Source organism: Nannospalax galili, unplaced genomic scaffold (genome assembly GCF_000622305.1).
Source record: "Nannospalax galili isolate Female #2095 unplaced genomic scaffold, S.galili_v1.0 scaffold931, whole genome shotgun sequence".
NCBI lineage: Eukaryota > Metazoa > Chordata > Mammalia > Rodentia > Spalacidae > Nannospalax > Nannospalax galili.
Window position 1 is genome coordinate 114,886 of NW_008330062.1, and position 21,497 is coordinate 136,382.

Genomic DNA, 21,497 nt, shown 5'->3' on the forward strand with positions numbered 1-21,497 from the left:
TGCTTTTTACTGGGGGGGGGGTATGTGTCTGTCCCAGGGGTTCATTTCATAACTATAATGCCACAGGACAACTTCTCTACCTCTGTGCACATGCTGTAGTGACGCCACATGATTAGTGGAGACCTCGCGGCCTGCACACTTCTATTCTTGAGTTTTTGTTCATATATGCGCCATCTCTCTTTGGGCTTTAGTTTGAGACAGTTTCAGTGTACAGTCCAGGCTGGTTTTGAACCCACGTCCATCAATCATCGTCTACCTCGCCACAGGACAACTTCTCTACCTCTGTGCACATGCTGTAGTGACGCCACATGATTAGTGGAGACCTCGCGGCCTGCACACTTCTATTCTTGAGTTTTTGTTCATATATGCGCCATCTCTCTTTGGGCTTTAGTTTGAGACAGTTTCAGTGTACAGTCCAGGCTGGTTTTGAACCCACGTCCATCAATCATCGTCTACCTCCAATTCCTAAGTGCCAGAATGACAAGCATGTATCACCATACCTAGCATCTCTTTGATGACTTATCAGGGGGGTTTTGGTGTGTGTTTTGAGATAGGATACCATATAGCCCAGGTTGGCCCCAAACTATGTAGTAAGGATCATCTTGAACTTCTGATCGTTCGGCTTCTACCTCCCAATAGACATGTACCACAATGCCTGGTTTACACTGTACTGAGGATGAACCCAGGGCTTCATACATGCAAGGTGAGCACTCTACCACTTGAACCACATCCCCAGCCCGACTTACAGGTTTAAATATACACATACCAGGATGCCTCCATCGCCTATTATCTTCTTTGTCTAAGCTTCTCTTAATGTGTAATGTTATCCTGCTACCGTGCTATTACGCTATATAACCATTACAGCACTGCACTGTATATATCCAGTATACTTTGTCCTGTGCTTTTTACATAGCTTTGGGTTCTACAGTAAATAAAATCCAAGTTCCACAGATAGACTTTCTGCCACTGTTTTACACTTCTTTCTTGAAAGAGGAAAAACTTAGCCTATCCGATTTCTTTGGTGCTTTAAAATTATTTTGGGGGGAGGGGGATTGTATAGTGTTATCATATATGATGGAATAAGTTAAAAGTGTATAAAATTGTAGGCATCATTAGGTGGTTTGGTTCTGAGGACAGGATCTCATTATATAGCCCAGACTAGCATGGAACTCACTATGTAGCTTAGACTGGCTTCAAACTTGTGATCCTCCTGCCTCAGCCTCCTGAGTGCTAGGATTACAGGCCTGCACCACTATGCCCAACTGTTTGGTGATGCGCTTGGCTTTTATCTTCATGTCTTTGATATAAAATGTTCAGGTGGATATTCTTCATCAACCACGTGTCCATTTTCCCCTCCTTTTCTCGTGTCATTTTACAAATCTGCTAGTTCCTTCCTGGTGATCAGTCATCTCTGAATGTGGCAAAGTTTTACCTAACCAGTTCCTTCTAGCAAGCCTGAGTTTATGGTGGGGAACCAATTCCTCCTAGTGAGTTTATGTCAAGGAAAGGGAAAGGACACAGATACTAAAGGTGGGGAAGTTTTCCTTAGGATATAGGGTGCTTTTCAGAATGACTTTATGAGTTTTTCCTTCAATTTAGTCAACAGTGATTGGCAATCTGGTGTGTATTCATATTACACATTTATTCCTTTCCTGTTAAATTCCATATCCTACAAACACAGGCTGGCCCCTGTGAAGACTCCTTTGGTGCTGCCTAACTCACATCTCCATCCTACAATGCACCCAGGAAAGCTGCTCTGTGGCCCCTCGTACCCATTCCCATGGTCCCCATCAGGGGCCTGCTGACTCTCAGGACAGGCCAGCACCTCAGCAACGTGCTCTGCAGCTCTGTCTGGAGCCTGAGGGTGAAGAGCCTCTCTTGGCATCTTTCAGGTTCCTTTGAACCTCACTGGATTTGCCTGGAATTTGGATAACAGGCTTCTGGGCTTCATTAGAGACAACGTCTGGGGTGCAGAGTGATAAAATAGGCTTAGCATGAGGGAGCACTAGAAGACAGGAAGGGGAGGAGGGCCGAGGGAGAGGGGAGAGAATGCAGCTCTCTTCATTCTGTGTAATCCTTCTGACAGAATTTCAAGAAAAATAGGAAGTGACATGTTTATACTGCCACTTTAAAGTGAGAAATTAAGTAAGCAATTTTAGGAACTTAATGACACAATTAGAAACAATTCAACTCTCCAAAACTGGGGCACATTGAAAGAGTGAAATAATAAGAGTATAAACATGTCAAGATTACTAAATTATATAACCATAAATTGTCTATATGATGATGGTCCAAGTTGTGTGAAGATATGTAATTGTGTGAAAATAGTAGATGGTACATGGGGCTAGGGCTGGGTGGAGATGGAGGGAGGAACGGGGGTGACTATGATCAAAGTACATAGTATGAGGCTCTCAAATCGTTTAAAAAACCAGAAAAGTATATGCTATGACATCAGATAAATCATACAAACAATACTGAGCTCATTAAGTAAAACATATGCATGTAAGGTAAAAAATGAAAGGGAAAAATAGTTTTTTTTGTGGTAGTGGAAATGAGAGCCAGGCAGGTAGGCCGGGCGTGGGGGCAAAGGCCTTTAATCCCAGCAACTCAGGAGGCAGAGGCAGGTGGATCTCTATGAAATCGAGGCCATCATGGTCTACAAAGCAAATTCCAGGACAGCTGTGGCTATAGGGAGACCGTCTTAAACAAAGCAAAAAACAAAAAGAAATGAGAGCCAGGCCCTGCACAAATGGACGAGACAAATACTCCCCCACTGAGCCGCAGGCACTTTTATCTTTGGCACTGAAAACTGGGCTTCTCTCCCTTTTCCTCTCTCGCTCCCTCCTTCCCGCCTTCTCTTCCATGATACTGGAGCTTGAACCCAAGGCTTTGGCAGGCACATTGCAGCCCTATTTTTACTTTTATACATGGAGACAGTTGCCCAGACTGGCACTGAACTCACTCTGCAATCCTCCTGCCTCAGCCTTCAGAGCAACTGGCTCAGTCAGCTCTGAAAACTCTTTTTGTTTTTCATCTTAAAATTTGCATCACCATCACCATATAACATGTATAACTACTAAGAAGCCGCCTATTTTCTGCTACAGCCTCTACTAGATGGGGATCATTAAAATGCACTGTCTGGCCCCCACTACCACCACCTCCTCAGCCAAGCTAAGCTGTTCCCCTTCCGCTCCAGTTCCCAGCCAGATCCTTCCCAGCAGCTGGCCACCTCCTCCGTCCTCTGCCTCCCTTCCCACAACCCTGGAGGTCCACTCTGCTTCAGACACAGGTTATTTACTTAGCACTGATAATGTGCTGGGCATTAAGGGCAACACAGCCAGTAAGAACATGAACTGCGCCCTTTTCAGTTTGCCTTGTTTGTCATTAAACGCAGCCGTTTTTCTGCTGCCCTTTAAGGACAATTTAGAGCTAAGGTGTTTACTAAGTAAAATGTGTATAAAATGCACCCAAACCCGTACCAACCACATAGCAGACATTCAATAAAAGATTTTTCAAATCTACAAAAACTGAAATTTCCCCAAAAGGGAAATTAACCATAAGATAGTAGGCAATTAACTTTTTAGTTGATAAACTATGCTAAGGAAAGATTCTACATACAGATTTTCAAAGCCGTTTAAGTTGGAATCGTTTCCTTCAGTTTTCCGGTTTTCAAGGCTCCTACTTTTCAAATTCTAACACTGCACCAGACATTTCAAAAATCATTTTGAAGCCAGAAGTAGTGGTGCATGCAGGTAACCCCAACACCAGGGAGGAAGATGAGACAGGAAGATGGTCACAAATTCAAGGCTGGGTTACACTGTGATTACTGGGCCATCCAGAGCTACGCAGTAAGACCCTGCCTCAAAACAAAATAAAACAAAAAAGTCATTTTGAGGCTGGGTAGGGTAGTGTACACCTATAACCTGAGCACTCAAGCCTGAGGCAAGAGAATCAAGAGCTGGAGGCCAGCCTTATGCTATCTCCAAATAAAGTAAAAAGTAAACAAAACTCATTTGGAACATAGAAACTTGTAAAGCACGAGCTGCCCATTTCACAAGCAATTTTTTTAACTGTCTGAATAATTACAATCCCAATACTGAAAATAAAATCAAAAGTACTTTCACTAGAAAATACTTAGTGACTCTGACACTAAGTTGCACCCACTAATACAAAAGGCAACAAACAGTCAACCTTCTTAATCATTCCCTCACTCCACAATAGGAAAATGGAGAAAATTGAGAAATCAATACACAAACTGCCATGCAGTACTTGGGAGGCAGAGGCAGGCGATCCTGTGAATCTGAGGCCTACACAGCAAATTCCAGGCCAGTCAGAGCTATATAATGAGACCCTCTCTCAAAAATAAAGAAATGAACTTGCAAGGCATGTACGCTCTGAAAATGAACTGAAATGAATGAAAATGATTTCCCTTTAGCTGAGCAAGGTCTCTGGCAAGTAAGTAATGGTTATAATTTTTAATTTCTTATTCTTAGCAGGTACAAGGCCTCAGATTCCATCGCCAGCACTGGTGTGTGTGGTGGTAGAGATTAAATAAAAGTAAAAATTTAGTTAATCAGTTGTATTAACCCCAACTGAACAGTCACCTGTGGATGTGATACCTTCCTGGACAGTGTAGGTATGTAATATTGCCTTCATTCCAGAAAGTTATGAATAATGTTGCTCTAGATTATGCAAGCAGGGAAATAAATGTCAAGGCAGAGGTCAACCTAGGCTTGACCACGCTGAGGGATCGCTCTTGTGATTTGAGAAGAAAGTCAAGTCTGTGCTAATGTCACTTGCGGGGCTGAAGAGATGGCTCAGCAGTCAAGAGCACAGGCAGTTCTTGCAGAGGACCTGACTTGGGTTCCCAGCACCCAGATGGCAGATAACCACTCCAGTTCCAGGGACTCTGATGCACTCTTCTGTCCTTCAAGGACAAGGCATGCACATAGTATACTGACATGTAGGCAAAACATTCATACGTATAAAAGAAAAATACATTTTAAAAAACTTTAAAAAGAGATGCTACTTGCTTCAATCAAGGGGTGGGCGGGGGACGACTCAAGAGAGGCTCAGCTTGGTTACAGCTTCCACGGGATGGGGTAGTAGGAGGAAGAAACCTGTTAGAGGAAATGTCAGCTTTGTGGCTTCCCAGATGGCACTGGAGGCACAGACGGAGATGGGCTGGGGTTCGTTCTTTCCCCTTCTACACATTTCTGAAACAATCTCACCCCCATATCTACAAGCTGGTTATACAAAAATGTCCATTTTCAACACAGATGGCAGAACTCCTGCCTGTGGAGCCATAAGCCCAGCTTCCTTTGCCCTCTGTCTTTACCATGACTTTGAAAGCGCCTTTCCTAGAATAAAGAATTCAGCTGGGGTGGTGGTGCACACCCCTAATCGCAGGTGAAGGCAGAGACTATGAGTTTGAGGCCACCCTGGCTACTTTAGTGAGACCTTGTTCTGGGAGGTAACCTCCATGCTCTAAAAATCAAGACTCTGTTCTTTGTCCTCTGTGGGAGGTAGTCTTCATTTCAGAGTGATGAGTGTCCTTGGTCTGAGGATACCACGTGACAGCTTATACTGACCAGTGACTCACAGAGAGCCACTTGTTTGTGCTAAGCAGATGACTCAGGATGGCAGCCAGTCTTGCCCATAACTAGAGGGTCAGGGCTTTGAGCCACCCAGTAAGATCTGAGCCTCCCTAGACCAGAGACCGAGTTTAGCCCACAGAAATTGCCCATTGGAGTTTAGGTGAGCTGTCCCAGCAACACATCCCATTAATGCCATACTGATGTGCCAAAAGGGTATGTCAGCCTGACCTCACAAGGAAAGGCAATGGAGGCTTGGACTTGCACTTCTCCAGCCTGCCCTATGTGTCTCTCCCTGATGATGGTTCTAGTCTATTTTTTGGGGGGGAGGGGGGCTACAATAAAACTGTCACCTTTAATACAGCATATCTCTGAATTCCAGGAATTATTCTAGTGAACTGCTCATCCTGAGCAGGTGGTACGTACCTCAGAATTTGTAGCCAGGTTCTTAGAAGTGAAAATTACCTGGGAATCTCCAAACTTGCAACTGGAGTCAGAAGGGCAGTTTCACAGAGAATGGCATCCCCAACCTGGCAAGTTTGACTTAACTCAGGGTATTGGAGACAAGTCACTGTGCCCCCAAGACCTGCTTCTCACATGCTGTCACAGTGAATGGCACAAGCATCCAACCAGCCAGCAGTTCATGGAGCACAGAAGTTGTCACTGACCCTCCTGCCCTGTCAATCCGGGCATAAAAACATCATTCCAAGTCAACTTCCTAGAAAGTTCTGGCTCTGTTCTCTTCTCTCCTTATCCTTCTAGCCTATGGACAGTTACCTGGTGGGACTGCTAAAGTTTCCTGAAGAAGCCACATCTGTGCTGAGTATCTTGCAGACAGTGACTGACTAGAACTTTGTGCCTGTGGAGAGAGGACCTGCTGCAGACCCAGGGCCAAAGTATCTCATACCATCTTTGGTCTCACCAGTCCCTTATCACCGACCTCTCTATCAGACTGGACATCTACCTGCTGAAACCTTTGCAATGCACTGAATTAGCAGATGGCTAGATTCTACAAGCCCCAAAGCCAAGACTCTCATGAGGCATCACCTGAAACCTACAGCAAACATCTCCCCACTTTGCTGTGACCTACCTACCCAGCTCCCCACCAAAGTACTGTGAATACACTGATTTAGCAATCTTTGGCTATATGACCATAAAAGTTCCTGTAACCTCTTTCACAATGGAACATGTCAACTGTAGTAACCTGAATCCATACCCAGGCCACATACACTCGTATGTGGTACATAATGAACTTTCTCTTGTTCCCTCTGCAGCCAGAACTATGTAGTATGGACAAGATCATCCCCTGTCACGCACCATTTAAAAAAATATATTTTATTATTTTATAGGTATGAGTGTATTGCCTGCCTGTGTGTAAGTGCACTGGGGTCATGCAATGTCCATGGAAGTCAGAAGAGGGCGTCAGATTCTCCTTGGAGTTATGGATGGTTGTTAGCCACCATGTGGGTGCTGGGAATCGAATCCAGGTTCTCTGCAAGAGCAGCCAGTGCTCTTAACCGCTGAGCCCTCTCCGGCCCTGCCATGAACCATTCTGACTGCTCACGGAATTCTGACCCCATGTGCCTTCTCTAGAATTCTCTGGCCAACTTCGTTCCTCCACCTACAAGGAGCCTCTTCCCTTGCAACTGCCTCTGCTGTTTACTGCGCAGGCCCTGCTTTGTGCCTTCCCTCTGTGCTTTGCTTGCTCCCAGCTCCCACGAGGCCCGAGTCACTCCTCATCCTTTTTGGATAATCACCAAAACTTAGCTTGTTTTATTTCTGATTTCCTCCCCTGAATCAAAACTAAGTTCCATATCAACTCCAATGCTGTGTTCCCAGGGCCTAGAGGAGGGTTTGGCCCATAGAAGACCATCATTTATTGAATATCCTAGTTGGATATTCAGGTTTCACAGAATCTGCTGAACTGGATTATGTCAGCAGGTGGCTCTAGCTATAGGTCTGGCCTCCTCAATCCATTCCCCACAATGCATCTTTGTAGGTCGATGTCACTCTGCCTTGTTAAGACCCAGGGCTCACCTCTGCATTCAGAGAGAGTTCGACCTCTCCAGCAGGAGAACAGGCCCTTCAGAGTCAGCTGTTTCCATACCCGGTCCATCCTCTCTCCCCATCTGGACTCCAGCCACACTGGACTGCTGTGCACATTTCCAACTCCCAGATCTCCCTTGCCTCCTGGACAAGGCACATGTTTCTCCCCTGTGAAGTTCCTCTCTCTTCCCTGGGCTGCCTCCTTCACTCACCCTTTGGGAATCCTTAACTACCACTTCTAGAAAACTGACCCTGATCTTGCACAGTCCTATCAAGTTGCCCCTCCAGTGTACTTCCCTGGAACTTGGGTCTCCCACAGCCAGTGCACTGGTTCAGGATGTGTGCCCATCTGAGTACTTGCCTGTCTCTTTCTCAGGAGTATAAGCTATGTGGAGACAGGGTCTTACATGCAATGGTACTGCTACCATCCAGCACAACACCCACTGCATACTGTTAGTGCCTAATACACATTTACCTAATTCATTTAGTATGCCAGAAAATCAGCAGTCTTAGTTCTTGCTTCCATGACCCCCAAAGAAATTAATTCAGTGTTACCCACACAAAACAGGTGCTCAATCACCACTAAAAGACTTCTTTAACCCAGCAAAAATAAAGAGAAAGGTCAAGGATGCTCAAGCGTCTTGATGATAGAGTGTGGTTACATAAAGATACCAGCAAGGCCACTCATAAGCACTACAGAACGAAATGCAATAGTTAGCAATTATAGGATCTCCTTCAACATATGTTCTTGCTATACTATTACTAATATTTAACTTTGGCTATGTAGTCATACAGGTATTTCAGCCTTTTTTCTAAACTAAGATACTAATGTTCATAAATAAGCACTAATCTGCTTCATTTTAAGTTACTTGTTTACCAGTGCTCCACCGTAAAGAGAAGTGAAAATTTTTCTTGGAACTAAACCAACCAAATGCTACTGAGATACATAAACTGTTATTCTCTTATCATAAGACTTGTATAAAGGCACACGTGTGAGAGAGTATGTGAGTGTGTGAATGTGTGTATGTGCGTGTAGCTAGAGATGTAGAGAAAGATTTGTTGTGTCCGTAAAGTAACGTATCAGTTTCTTAAAGCAGGCACACAAGAAGGGATTCATATGATATTTGCCATTCAAGGTAGTCTCCTTTGGGACCTCACTCCTACCACATGGCCAAAGTGAAAGATGTTCTAGAAAATTCTCCTTGGGGAGCCGTTTTAGGTCCTGCATCAATTTTTTTGAATAACCTCACAGAGGATAAATCTGCAGCTTCAAAGGTGAATATTTACAAGTAAGTAGTGAGCAGAGACTGTGGCTAGTAAACAAGGTCAAAAATCACACACCCTGAGCCAAAAGCAAGGTACAGTTGTCAGAACTCCTGGCAATGTGCGAACTTGCTTCTGTGAGGTCACACGCTTGTTCTCAAACAATGCCAACAGGCTCTAGACATTTTGAGAGAGAAAGAAAACCAAATCATGTTTTGAAAAATCAGAGACCCCCCGCGCTGCAAAATCTGAAGAAACTGATGGCTTCTCTACCCAAACCCATATGCACACAGGATTAGAAAGGTCTGAATCTGCTGATGGGCAGAGTGAGAACTCCAGTCAATTTTTTTTCTTTTTATCTATTGTAACCAATGAGCAACGACAAAACATTTTCCATCATGACCAAGTCTGTACAGATACAACCAAAATTAAAAGTAGCCAAACAATCGTCTTACTATATGCAGTAATATTCCACTGGATTTCACTGAGAAGTGTTACTCTCAGCCTACCATGCCCACTTCCTAACCCACAGTTTAAAAATTACTAGTTAAAAGTAACTGCAGCAAAAGTTACTGAAAAAGACAAAACTCAATTTTCTTTCTCGCTTTTACTTTTCATTTTGCAAGCGTGGAAGAGAGGGTACACATGCACGTGTATTTGTATGTGGGTACAAGTTGGGGGTCGGAGGTCAGCCTTGAGTGTCTTTCCTCAGAAATTGTTCCTTTCATTTTCTATGAGAGGTCTGGCTGGGAACCTGGGATTTAAGCGTGTACCACCATGCCCAGCTTTTTGTGTGAGTGCTGGAGATCTGAACTCGGATCCTAATGCTTCTGTGGCAGGTAATTTAACCAACTACCCATCTCCTTAGTGTTTTTTCTTTGTTCAGACAAAGTCTTGGTATATATATAGCCCAGGCTAGCCTCAAACCCAGTACCCTTCTGCCTCAGCTTCTTTACTGTGAGACCAGATGGACAACACTATGCTAATGGCAAAATTCATTTGATTTTAAAAATTCTGATGTGCTATTTTAAACTAATGAACGCAGAGATCTTTTTAGCCTAAAGTCAAATCTTTTGAGAGATTGGATCTTCATCCCCTTCGCCCTGTTTCTGAGACAAGGTCTCATGAAGCCTAGGCTGGCCTTTGAATTCCACATTTTCTTGCTTCTACTATATCAGAGACACGTACTTCCATGCCAGGCTAAGAGACTAAATTGGATTCTTTATGAACAAACTGTGTGATCTTGGCCATTCAACTACATGGCTGATGAATAAACCACATAATGGTCAGATACCATACTATTTCCATACCTTAATATTGGAAAACCACAAATCATTCTCGTGTAAGGTGGCTAGGTAGACAGATGTAAGAAGTCCAATGCCAAGGGCGACGGTTCCACCGATTGCAAATGACAGGATCTTCCAAAACCTTCTGTAGGCACAACCTTTTAGAAAGGTGAAACACAGGAATAATGAATAAAGAATTTACAATCCAATTGTTCTCAGAGTCTCACATAGGCGAAATTCCAGCGGCCCTTCATTGATGAGGCTGTTCCTGTCCTGTGAGGTGCCCCTTTATGTCCCTCCTCAGACTGCTTTCTCTCCCCGCACCCTTCCATCCCAACTCCTCCTTTGAGATAGTATCTCAGAGTGTAGAACAGGCTGGTCTCCTCCAGCCATAACCTCCCAAGTAGCTAGATCTATGGGTGCACGTCACTGTGTGCTTAGCCTATTTTCATTCTCTTCTTCCAGTTTTTATCACTCTGTAGCTAATAGTTCACATGTTTGCTTTGCTAACTAGAAAGTGAGCTTTGCAAGGGCAAGTACATTGTTTTAGTCTTACCTTTAACACCCAGGGCCTGTGTCTGGTGTGGCTAGACAACTAGAGGCTATGAAGTTTGATAAATGGAAAAACAGTTGGTTTATAAGTCTAGGATGTGAAGACTCTTTTAAATGGTTGACTTCTAATTTAATACTTTTTCATAAAACTACCAAAAAATTTGATTGCAGCCAGACATGGTGGCACATACCTTTAATCCCAGCACTCAGGAGGCAGAGGCCAGCCTGGTCTACATAGCAAGTTCCATGTCAGCTGGGACTACAGGGAGACCCTGTCTTAAAAAGACTCCCCCCTCCCAAAAAAAAAACAAAAACAAAAAAACTTGGTAACTTCATTAAGACTTTTTAAAAGAAAATCCATCAGAGGGCTGGAGAAATGGCTCAGTGGTTAAGAGCACTGGCTGCTCTTGCAGAGGACCCAGGTTCAGTTCCTATGACCTGCACTTCTATCTAGCAACTGTCCTAATTCCAGTTCCAGAGGATTTGATGTGGTCTTCTGGCCTCCACAGGCACTGCACACATGTAGTGCATTTACATACATGCAGACAAAAGACTCATACATATAAAGTAAATAAATATTCATAGGAAAGGGGGCTGGACAAATGGCTTAGTGATTAACAGCACTTGCTGCTCTTGCAGAGGACCTGGGTTCAGTTCCCAGCACCCACATCAGGTGGGCCACAAACTGTCACTCTAAATCTAAGGGATCTGATGCCCTCTTCTGGTCTCTGCAGGCATTTGCATTCACATGCACATATACATACACATATATAATTTAAAAAAAAATCGGGGCTGGAGAGATGGCTCAGCGGTTAAGAACATTGGTTGTTCTTGCAGAAGACCCAGGTTCGAATCCCAGCACCCACATGGCAGCTAACAACTGTCCATAACTCCAGTCCCAGGGGATCCAACAGCCTCTTCTGACATCCGCGGGCACTGCACGACATGGGTGCACTTACCTACATGCAGGCAATACATGCATACACATAAAATAAAATAAAATAAATGAAATTAAATTAAAAAATCACAGAGAGCTGGACATGGTGGTGCACGCCTTTAATCCCAGCACTTGGGAGGCAGAGGCAGGTGGATTTCTGAGAATTGGAGCCCAGTTTGGTCTGTACATAGCAAGAGCCAGGCCAGCTGGGGCTACAGGGAGACCCTATCTCAAAAAGATGTGCCCCCGTCAAAAAAAAAATCACAGAGGAAATAACATAAATCTCAGGACATACAAACTAGGAAAACCATAAATACAGGATATTTAAGAAAAACAAAAAATGATGACTATTCTAGGAGGAAAGAGGCTGGCATGAACAATGAACAAAAGGGAAAAACGGCCAATAAATATAATAGATGGGGGGGGCTGGAGAGATGGCTCAGCAGTTAAGAACACTGTTCTTGCAGAAAACCCGGGTTCGAATCCCAGCACCCACATGGCCGCTAACAATTGTCCATAACTCCAGTTCTAGGGGATCTGACAGCCTCTTCTGTCCTCTGAGGACACTGCAAGACACGGGTGCACTTACCTACCTGCAGGCATAACACTCATACACATAAAATAAAAATAATAAATAAAATATTTTAAAAAGTATAACAGAAGATGCTGAAATTCATTCAAATTCACTAGCACTGAGGGAACAAAAATCATTACAATGAGCTACACTTAACTCTGGCCAGGAGGTCAGGCATGGTAGTACTGGCTTTTAATCCTAGCACCTGGGAGGGACAGGCAGATGGACTGCTGTGAGATGGAGGCCAGCTGGGATAGTCTACATAGAAAGTTCCAGGCCAGAAAGGGATTATACAGTGAGACCTTGTCTCAAAAAATAAATAAATAAATAAAATCTTGGCCAGGGGCTGGGAGATGGCTCACTGATTAAGAACACTGGCTGCTCTTCCAGAGGACCCAAGTTTAGTTCGCAGCACTGATGTGACAGTTAACAACCACCTGTAACCGCACCAGGGTATCCAATGCTCTCTTCTGGCCTCCACAGGCATTACACATACATGGTCCACTTAGGCAAAATACCCATACACATAAAATAAGAATTCTTAGGGGCTGGAGAGATGGCACAGCAGTTAAGAGCACTGACTATTCTTACAAAGGACCTGGGTTTGGCTACCAGCACCCATACGGCAGCTAACAACTACCCTTAACTCCAGTTCCAGGGGATCTGATGCCCTCTTCTGACCTCTGAATGGATCGCACGACACAGGTGCACTTACATATATGCAGGCAATACACTCATACACAAAAAAATATCTAAAATAATAATAAAAACAAGAACTCTTGGCCAATATGGCGCTTAAAAATGCTAACGTGGGCTTGAGGGTATGGCTCATGGCTGGTACAAGAATAAATTGGTACTTCCCTGGAATTCAACCAAGTAACAGAAGTAAAAAGCCATCAGAACAAACACTAGGTATTCCAAGTCCAATCTCAAACCCCAAGGAGATAAAGTCTGCGGGAACCTGTGGCCACAAGGAATTTACCACAGTTCTCATATCAGATGGTTAGAAACCCATCTTAATAGTCCACAAAGTCACACAATGAGACCTTATATGCTAACAATATTTCTTAAATATATTGATTGACTCTTAAAAACGTTCATAACATGACAACTGAGAAGCAGCAACTTTCCAAACAGCACATGGGTTTCAATTTTTGTACAACTACATATGAGTGCTTGAGGGCAACCATGTGCAGACAGCGACAGACAGAAAGGTAAACGCTATCATCTGTGCTGCACTCGGGATGGGTAAGTTGGTAGAAGGTTTTTTTTTTTTCCTTCTTTTTTCATTTTTCTTTAGTTTTCAGTTTTCTTTTTCCTGACATGAATAAATACTATTTGTTTTGGTAAAATGAGCAGTCTTCAAAGTTGTATTTTTAGATGTACTTTGTTTTTAATTATGTGTGTATGTGGGGAGGGTGGGGCATGTGCATGTGTGTGCCCGTGGAGGCCAGAGGAATTGGATTCCCTTGGAGCTGGAATTACAGGAGGTTGTGAGTCATCTGATGTGGGTGCTGGGCACTTAACTCAGGTCCTCTAAACCACTTAAGTCTGGTACTCTTAACCACTAAGTCATCTCTCCAGCCCTGGTTTTTTAATTCAAAAGAAACACTCTGACACTGCATAACATTTTCAGAGACTATTCCGAATTATCTAAAATGCATTAGTTCCCATCGGCCGAGGTGAGTGGCCTGGCCTTCTTTTACTTTACTCAACTGCTTTCTGGTTATCCACTAGCTCTGGCTGCTGAGAACTGACAGAGCTGTGAAGGATGTAATTCTATCAGATGCGCCAAATGGCTGATAAATGTGGGATTTTTCATGCTTACTTTCAAAATCCTGACCGTGTTTAATCACAAAAGGTTGGCAATTAATCCCATTCCATGGATTGCTTAGCAAGAGTTCAAGGTCGCATGAACAATCCAAGGAGGTCTAACCCTTTCTCCTGCTTTCCCTTCTGACCCCACAAAAGAGCAACAGGAATTTTACTGAAGAATACAAAAATCTGAGCAGGGTGGGGCAGGTGTCAAATCCCTCTACAAAGTCCAAGCATCAGGCAGGCATTTTTGTTCATTAAGTCCATCGACAGACAACTGACAAAAGAATTCTCATCAAAGCTCTTTTACTGATTACAATTGTAAAACCAACATCATCAAACTACAATTAGAATATCAGGATGCTGGAACAAGTTAATGGTGAAGTTGCACCATTTTTTTTTATCCTACTGGAATAAGATATTTAAATATGTAGAGATAAAAGCAATCCAAAAAGTTGCTTTAGTTAAGTCACCTACCAGATGGTAATTTACTTTCCAACTTCACATTTTCTTTTTGTGCTGGAAAATCCTCTGAAACTTCTATGGTTTTTATCTCCTTTCTTTGCCGGATGTACATCATGATGTCAAAGACTTACACGCATTTTTCTTCCAACCACTCCTACAAATAACACAGAGATGAAAGGCCCATGGATATGTCAGCTCCCTCTATCCCCAACACACCCTTAAGCCCCTCTGTGCTTGAATAACTTGGGCTGTTGTCCCTGTCTTACCAAGACCCTCCCATCCAAATCTTAATCAGCCTTCAAAGCTACACCCCCAATAGATAACGGCACAAATGTTTAACTCAACCATATTTACGAAGCACCTGCTCTCCTAGCAGACACTGTCAGGAGTCAGGAATACAGGTGAGACACCAGAAGCCCAGCCCTTCTTCCAGGAAGCCATCTTGGATGATCCAAGGCTTGTGATCTTTCCTTCCCTGAGCCTTAGCACTTATCATGCGATGTGTTGCATCACACTGTTTTATATTATTTTCTACAGTTCCATAGGCAGCAGTAGGTCTAATTCTCCCACGGGACTGACCACGTGGGAGGGATTCAGTAGTAAACTTGTTGACAGCCAGATTTTGAAGAACTGAAACACTGTTTCTGCTATCTGAATTGTAGCACCTGTGTTCTTTAAACAATCAGCGGTGCTAGCAGCTTCTGCCTGGGTGGCAAAGATAGCTGGGGCGGCGGGGGGGGGAGCGCAATCAGGGTACCTGCCATCCCTAGGAATCGACAGTGGGTGTAACTGCGGAGCACTTGCCTAGTTTGGAAGCTGTGAAGGGGAGGCGGGGGTGTGGTGGCGGTGAGTAAGCCGCTCCAGTCCCCCAGAACATCTTGCTTCGTTCCTTTGAATAATGAGCGTTTTACTAATGACCTATTAAAGACGATGAGTAGCCAGACACGTACATCAAACCCGCACTCCAGGTACACCTAAGCCTGTGTTTACCTAGAGGTAAACCACTTGCTCTATTCGACGGAACACACGAACACGATACAATGCTTTTCTTGATTGAGTCATTCATTCAAAAAATTAGAAGGAAAACAGACTTAAACGCTGTGTGTGCCTCAAAGGACCAGAAACGAAGAAAGTGAGGAAGAAAAGAGTATTTACAAAGTCTTACAGCCACAGAAGCGGTTAAGTCCCATCACAGGGAGTCAGGCACTCCCTAAAGGGGGCGCGGATAAAGACCCTACAACGTACCCCTTGTGGCCTGTTAAAGTTAACAAGCACCGAAAGTGCTAATTACTTGTCTGGATAGCGGTCGTCCCAGGAACTCTGAAACAAAACTTCCTCCAGCAAACGGGAAGCGATGCCGTGGTCAAACGTTTGCCAAGGGAGCTGCACGCAATTCTGCTACGTCTGAGAACCAGGGGTGCAGCTCTGGGCATCCCGGGGCGCAGAGGGACCAGGCGTTCGTGGACCCGGGGCCACACCCCTGTGCGCCTGGCGCCAACACCCTGGGCCACCGGGGAAGTCGAGGCAGCGGCTGCCGCCTCCCGGGAGAAGCATCCGAGTCCGGGCCCTCCCTGCACTCGCGCGGGCAGTAGCCGCGCAGAGTCGCTCCTCCCCAGCCTCGAGCCCGGTCTCTCGGGTGCACACGGCGTGCACGATCCCCTCGCGGCCCGCCCCGCGGCACAGACCTGCGGCCTCAGCTGTCCTCACTCGCGCGGCTCGGGATGAGGAAGCCGGCCCGGAGCCGAGGTGGCGGGTACAGGATCTGCAACACGGGCCGCAGCGTGGCGGAAACCGGCAGGATCCAGCGGAGAGCAGCTTTGTGCAACGAGGTGCAGCGCGGGCCTGGGGGGCGTCCGCAGCCCCTGGGAAGGGGCGCGCCGGGGAGGCCGGGTCGCTGCCGCTGCGCTCATAGGTCCCCGGAGATGTCGGTCAACGCGAGTCCCCGCCCCTGCCTCCCGTGCTGACCCGCCCTGTCTCGTGCGGCGCGGGCCGGAAGGAAGCAGCGAACTTCCGCTCCCCAGCGGCCGGGCGTGCTACGCTCTGTGGGGGTCCTCCGATACCCTGCTGTCCCCAGGAAGGGTCTCCCGTGTTTCTTGGGATGACCAGTGGCTGTTAAGTGATGCTAAACGTCCTCCTCTGACGCACCCCCCCACTACCCCCCCACCTCCGGTGTGTGCCCTCAGCCCCCCCACCGCTACATTGCCTTTTTGCTAATTCTCCCTGCCCTTGTTTGTTTGTTTGTTTGTTTAAGACAGGGTCTCCCCGTAGATCCAGCTGGGCTGGAATTCAGTATGTAGACCAGGCTGGCCTTGAACTCCCTGCCCCTCTTAACCTGCTCCTCCAGTGTTGTCTTGGATGTTACTCTGCTTCAAATTGGTTGTAAATGTTTATGAGGGCACATGCTCTTTTATTTTTTCCCCCTTAGTCTTTTTGAGATAGGGTCTCCCGGTAACCCCAGCTAGCCTGGAACTCTTTATATAGACCAGGGTGGTCTCGATGTCAATAGAGATCCACCTGCCTCTGCCTCCGGAAGGCAGGGATTAAAGGCATGCGCCACCACTCCAGGCCTAGATGCCTTTCTTAACCACATTGCCTACTGTATGAACCAGAAGGTAAAACCTTTTACTAGTCAAATTACATATTAATTGAAATTTTTTCTTTTTTTGAGACTGGGCCTCTCTATGTAGTCCTGACTAGCTTGAAACACTGTGTAGACCAGATTGGCCTCTAATTCAGAGGCGATCTGCCTGTGTCTACCTCCCGAGTGCTGGATTAAAGGCCTATGCCACTACCCCTGGCTGGGGACTGTGTGATCCTTCATATTAAGGTGCCTTGCATAGAACACATTTGTCTGCTTAACATGTGGGGGCTGGAGAGATGGTTCAATGGTTAAGAGCACCGGCTGCTCTTGCACAGAACTCGGGTTTGATTCCCAAGACCCACATGGCTGCTTTCAACCATCCATAAGTCCAGTTCCAGGGGATCAGACACAGGTTACACATATACATGTAGGCAAAACACTCGGACATATAAAATATAAATCAAAAAAATTTAAATACATACATAAATTGATTTTTCCCAAGAATTTTCTGGTATTGGTTAGAAATTTTTTTCCCTTCTCAAGTTGATGAGGAAAACGTGACTTCCTTGACACATGGTTCCCTTAAGTAAACAGGACTCATCAGCTACCGCTTATTTATTTTAGCTTATAGCTCACAGTCTGTCATGGAGGGAAGCCAAGGTGGGATCTCAAGGCAGGAGCCTGGAGTCAGAAACTGAAGCGGAGACCATGGAGGAAGGTGGTTTACTGCCTTCCTGCCATTTGCTCAGCACTCATCCCTACACAGTCCAGGCCCACCTGCCAGAGTTAGCACCCCCCACAGTGGGCTGGCCCTCCTACATCAATTAGCAACCAAGAAAATGCCCTACAGACATGGCCACAGGCCAATTGGAGGAAATTCCTCATTTGGGGTACCCTCTTCCCAGGTGTGTCAGGTTGATTACTGAAGCCATGACACAGGTGTTTTGGTCACAGCAGTGAAGCACCAGCTAATGCAATAGTCCATAAAGTTCCGTCTCAGTGAATCGTGGCTGTTCTGTGAGACCCAGAGAAGACTCGAAATGACAGCTTGGGACTTCTGGGGCTAGGGACAAGGACGTTGCAGTTTCAGCTGTACCCTCTATTGGACTGCTCATGTAGGATGTCACTGCTAGTTTGGGAGCATGCTCCAACAGCTTGTGGAGAAAGCCATGTGTGACCCATCTTGGAAACAGATCAGCCAGCTCCAGGTCAGCCAAAGCTGATATCAAAAGTCCCAGACTGGACTAACTCTGGAAGTTACTCTCAAATATCTGACACATAGGAACTATGAGAAAAATAAATATTGTTGTCCTAAGTCATTAAGTATGGGAAAATATTATTTATCCTTTTTATTTTATGTGTATGAGTGTATTGCTTGCATGTATGTGAGTGCATCTGTGTCATGCAATGCCACGGAGGTCAGAAGAGGGCTTTGGATTCCCCTGGAACTGGAATTAAGGACAGTTCATAGCTGCCGTGTGGTGCTGGGAATCAAACCCAGGTCCTCTGCAAGAGTAGTCAGTGCTCTTAACCGCTGAGACATCTCTCCAGCCCCAAAAAATATTATACAATGATAGATAACCAGTACAATACTAATCACTCCTGTGGGTGTGTCCAATTTCTATATTCCTACTGAATTTGACAGGTTGTTTCTGGTTTTATGCTATGTTAAGCAATGCTGTGAGAACATTCTTAGACATACATAATTCTTTAGGAAATGTTTCTAGAAATAGAATTGCTAGAACTCGTATTCCAATTTATGATCAAAGTTGGCAAACTACATTCCAAAAAGATTAAAAAAATCTATTACTTTATTTTATTACCAGTGTGTATGACAGGGCTTAATTCTTGGTACCTTTGCCAACAATGGACAGATTTAATCTTCGCTGATTTTAGATGAAAAATATGTCATTATTTTATGGATTCTTTGGGGGGTTGGCCTGCTGGGAATAGACCCTAAGATCTTTCCCATGGGCAAATGCTTTACCACTTAGCTACACCCTTGCCCTTTAGCCTGTTGTTTTCACTGCACTGTCTTGCTATGTTGCTCAGGTCGACCTTGAACACACTGTTAGCCCAGGCTGGCCCTGAACCCACTGTGTAGCCCAAGCTGGCCTTGAAGTCCAGATCATCCCATGTCTTCTTCCTGGTGCTGACTTTGTAGGTGTGCACCACCATACCCCTTGGAAGTATTCATTAGATGAAGGCAATGATGTTAGGGGTTTAATGGGTTTTTAAATTTTTCTTTAACTGTACTTTGCTTTTTAAATATTATTTGGGAAGTTCAGGTATTGAATATTGATATTAAGTTATTATTCATGCATTGTTAGATGTTCTAGTTTGTTTCTTCATTGTTGTGACAAAATACTCTGACCAATACCAAATTGGGGAGGAAAGGGTTTATTTGGCTTACATCTCCCTGGTCACAGTTCATCAGGGAGCTCAAGGTAGGAACTCAGGGCAGGAACCTGGAGACAGGAGCTGGAGCACAGGCTATGGAGGAGCACATGCTTACTGGCTTGCTTCCCTGGCCCCTGCTCAGCCTGCTTTCTTATGCAACACAGGCCTACCTGCCCACAGGTGGTACTACCCACAGTGGGCTGGGCAGTCCCACATCACTCAACAATCAAGAAGATGCCCCTCAGATGGCCACTGGCCAGTTCAATAGAGAAAATTCCCCAATTGAGGCTCCCTCAACCCAGGTGTGTCAAGTTGACACTAAAGCTATTCAGCACAGTAAGTATATATTAACTTTTGGCCATATATATTGCAGGTAGTTCCTAATTTTTTTTTTTTTTTTGGTCTTTTTGAGACAGGGTCTCCCTGTAGCCCCAGCTGTCCTGGAGCTCACTATGTAGATCAGGCTGGCCTTGAACTCGCAGAGATCCGCCTGCCTCTGCCTCCGGAGTGCTTAAAGGTGGGCACCACCACGCCCAGCAAGTAGTTCCTAATTTTAATGTTACGGTGTCTTTTGCTCTGCTGGACTACATTAACCTTTAAATGTTATTCAGAAATATTTTCCCCAGTATCCCAACCATGGGACATTTAATTTAGAATCTTGGGGGAAAAAATTGGCGATCATTTAGGCTACTGCTTGGAAACAGTTCAGTTGAAGCATTTAACTCCTTGGAACCGAATTAAAAGAGATATAAAGCCCTATCAAGAGAAAAAAAGGTGTATAGGTCTCATAGAACCTCTTGGATCTGCTCCACCTAATTCTCCTGCCTTCCATGGATCTCAAAAAGCTTAGAGGAGCGATGTGCCTGGTGCTGGCAGCTTGCAGAGGCTGATAGTGCTGGCTTTTTCTGATTTACATCGCCAAGCCCGTCTTTCTCTGGGAAAGAATACCCTTTCCTTCCTTGAAACTCTTTTGCTGTCTTCTTGTTCTGTTTCTGTGTTATAGTGCTGCTTTTGAAATAATTTTCCAGTGAAAATGACATGGTTAAAGAGAGAATATTCTATATTCTAATATTGTCTTTTTTCAAGTTCTTTTTGATGGTATTTTCTGTGTTCTGCATTCTCTAAATTATGAATACTTAACTGAAGATTACACATGGTAAATTATAATATGGGTTCTGTTAGAGCAGACAGCCAAACTGATTGTCTTCTTTAAAAAGGGAACTCATGGGGGCTGGAGAGATGGCTCAGCAGACTGACTGCTCTTACAGAGGACCGAGATTCGATACCCAGCACCCATATGACTGTTAACAACCGTCCGTAACTCCAGTTCCAGGGGAATCCGTTGCTTTCTTCTGACCTCCTTAGGCATTAGTCACAGGTGCACTTACACACATGCAGGCATAACACTCATACACATAAAAAGGGGGGGATTCACCTGTGTACTATCATGCTTGCTTATAAATTATAAATTTAAAAAAAAATTTAAAGGGTCAACTCTCAGAGATCCACCTTCCTCTGCCTCCCAAGTAAGTACTGGGATTAAAGTGTGGCTCGCTCTATCTATCATCTATCTATCTATCAATCATCTATCTATATATTTATTTATCTATCTATCATCTATCTAATTTTTAAATTTTATGTGTATGAGTGTATTGCCTGCATGTATGTGAGTGCACCCGTGTTGTGCAATGCTGAGGAGGTCAGAAGAGGGCATCGGATTCCCCTGGAACTGGAGTCAAGGATGGTTCATATCTGCCATGTGGGTGCTGGGAATCGAACCCAGGTTCTCTGCAAGAGCCGTCAGTGCTCTTAACTGCTTAACCATCTCTCCAGCCCCTTAGTTCTTTTTGTAGCATAGATTGCTCTTTAGTAATGTGAAACTTTAAGGACCACATTCACTTGATGGGAGAATTCAGTAAAAGGCTTTAGCCTTAACATGTCTGTATCTAACGCTAACCGGGTGAAATGTTTGATGTTAGAGGCA

The 21,497-nt window shown here is 44.8% G+C and overlaps 1 protein-coding gene across 8 annotated transcripts in view; it reads right to left on the reverse strand.

Moving 5' to 3' along the window:
- Dpy19l3 (dpy-19 like C-mannosyltransferase 3) overlaps positions 1-16,447 on the reverse strand; it is a 94,380-nt gene extending 77,933 nt beyond the window's left edge. For 2 of the 8 annotated variants that reach the window (XM_029567926.1, XM_029567931.1), the window contains exon 1: positions 10,214-10,341. Coding sequence is in view for 5 of the 8 variants with exons in the window: in XM_029567916.1 (XP_029423776.1) it covers positions 10,214-10,347; positions 14,545-14,647 (237 nt within the window). In the remaining 3 variants the exon portion in view is untranslated. The other 6 variants (XM_029567916.1, XM_008842045.3, XM_029567920.1 and 3 more) reach the window with 6 other exon arrangements.
- Between the last annotated feature and the right edge of the window lie 5,050 nt (positions 16,448-21,497).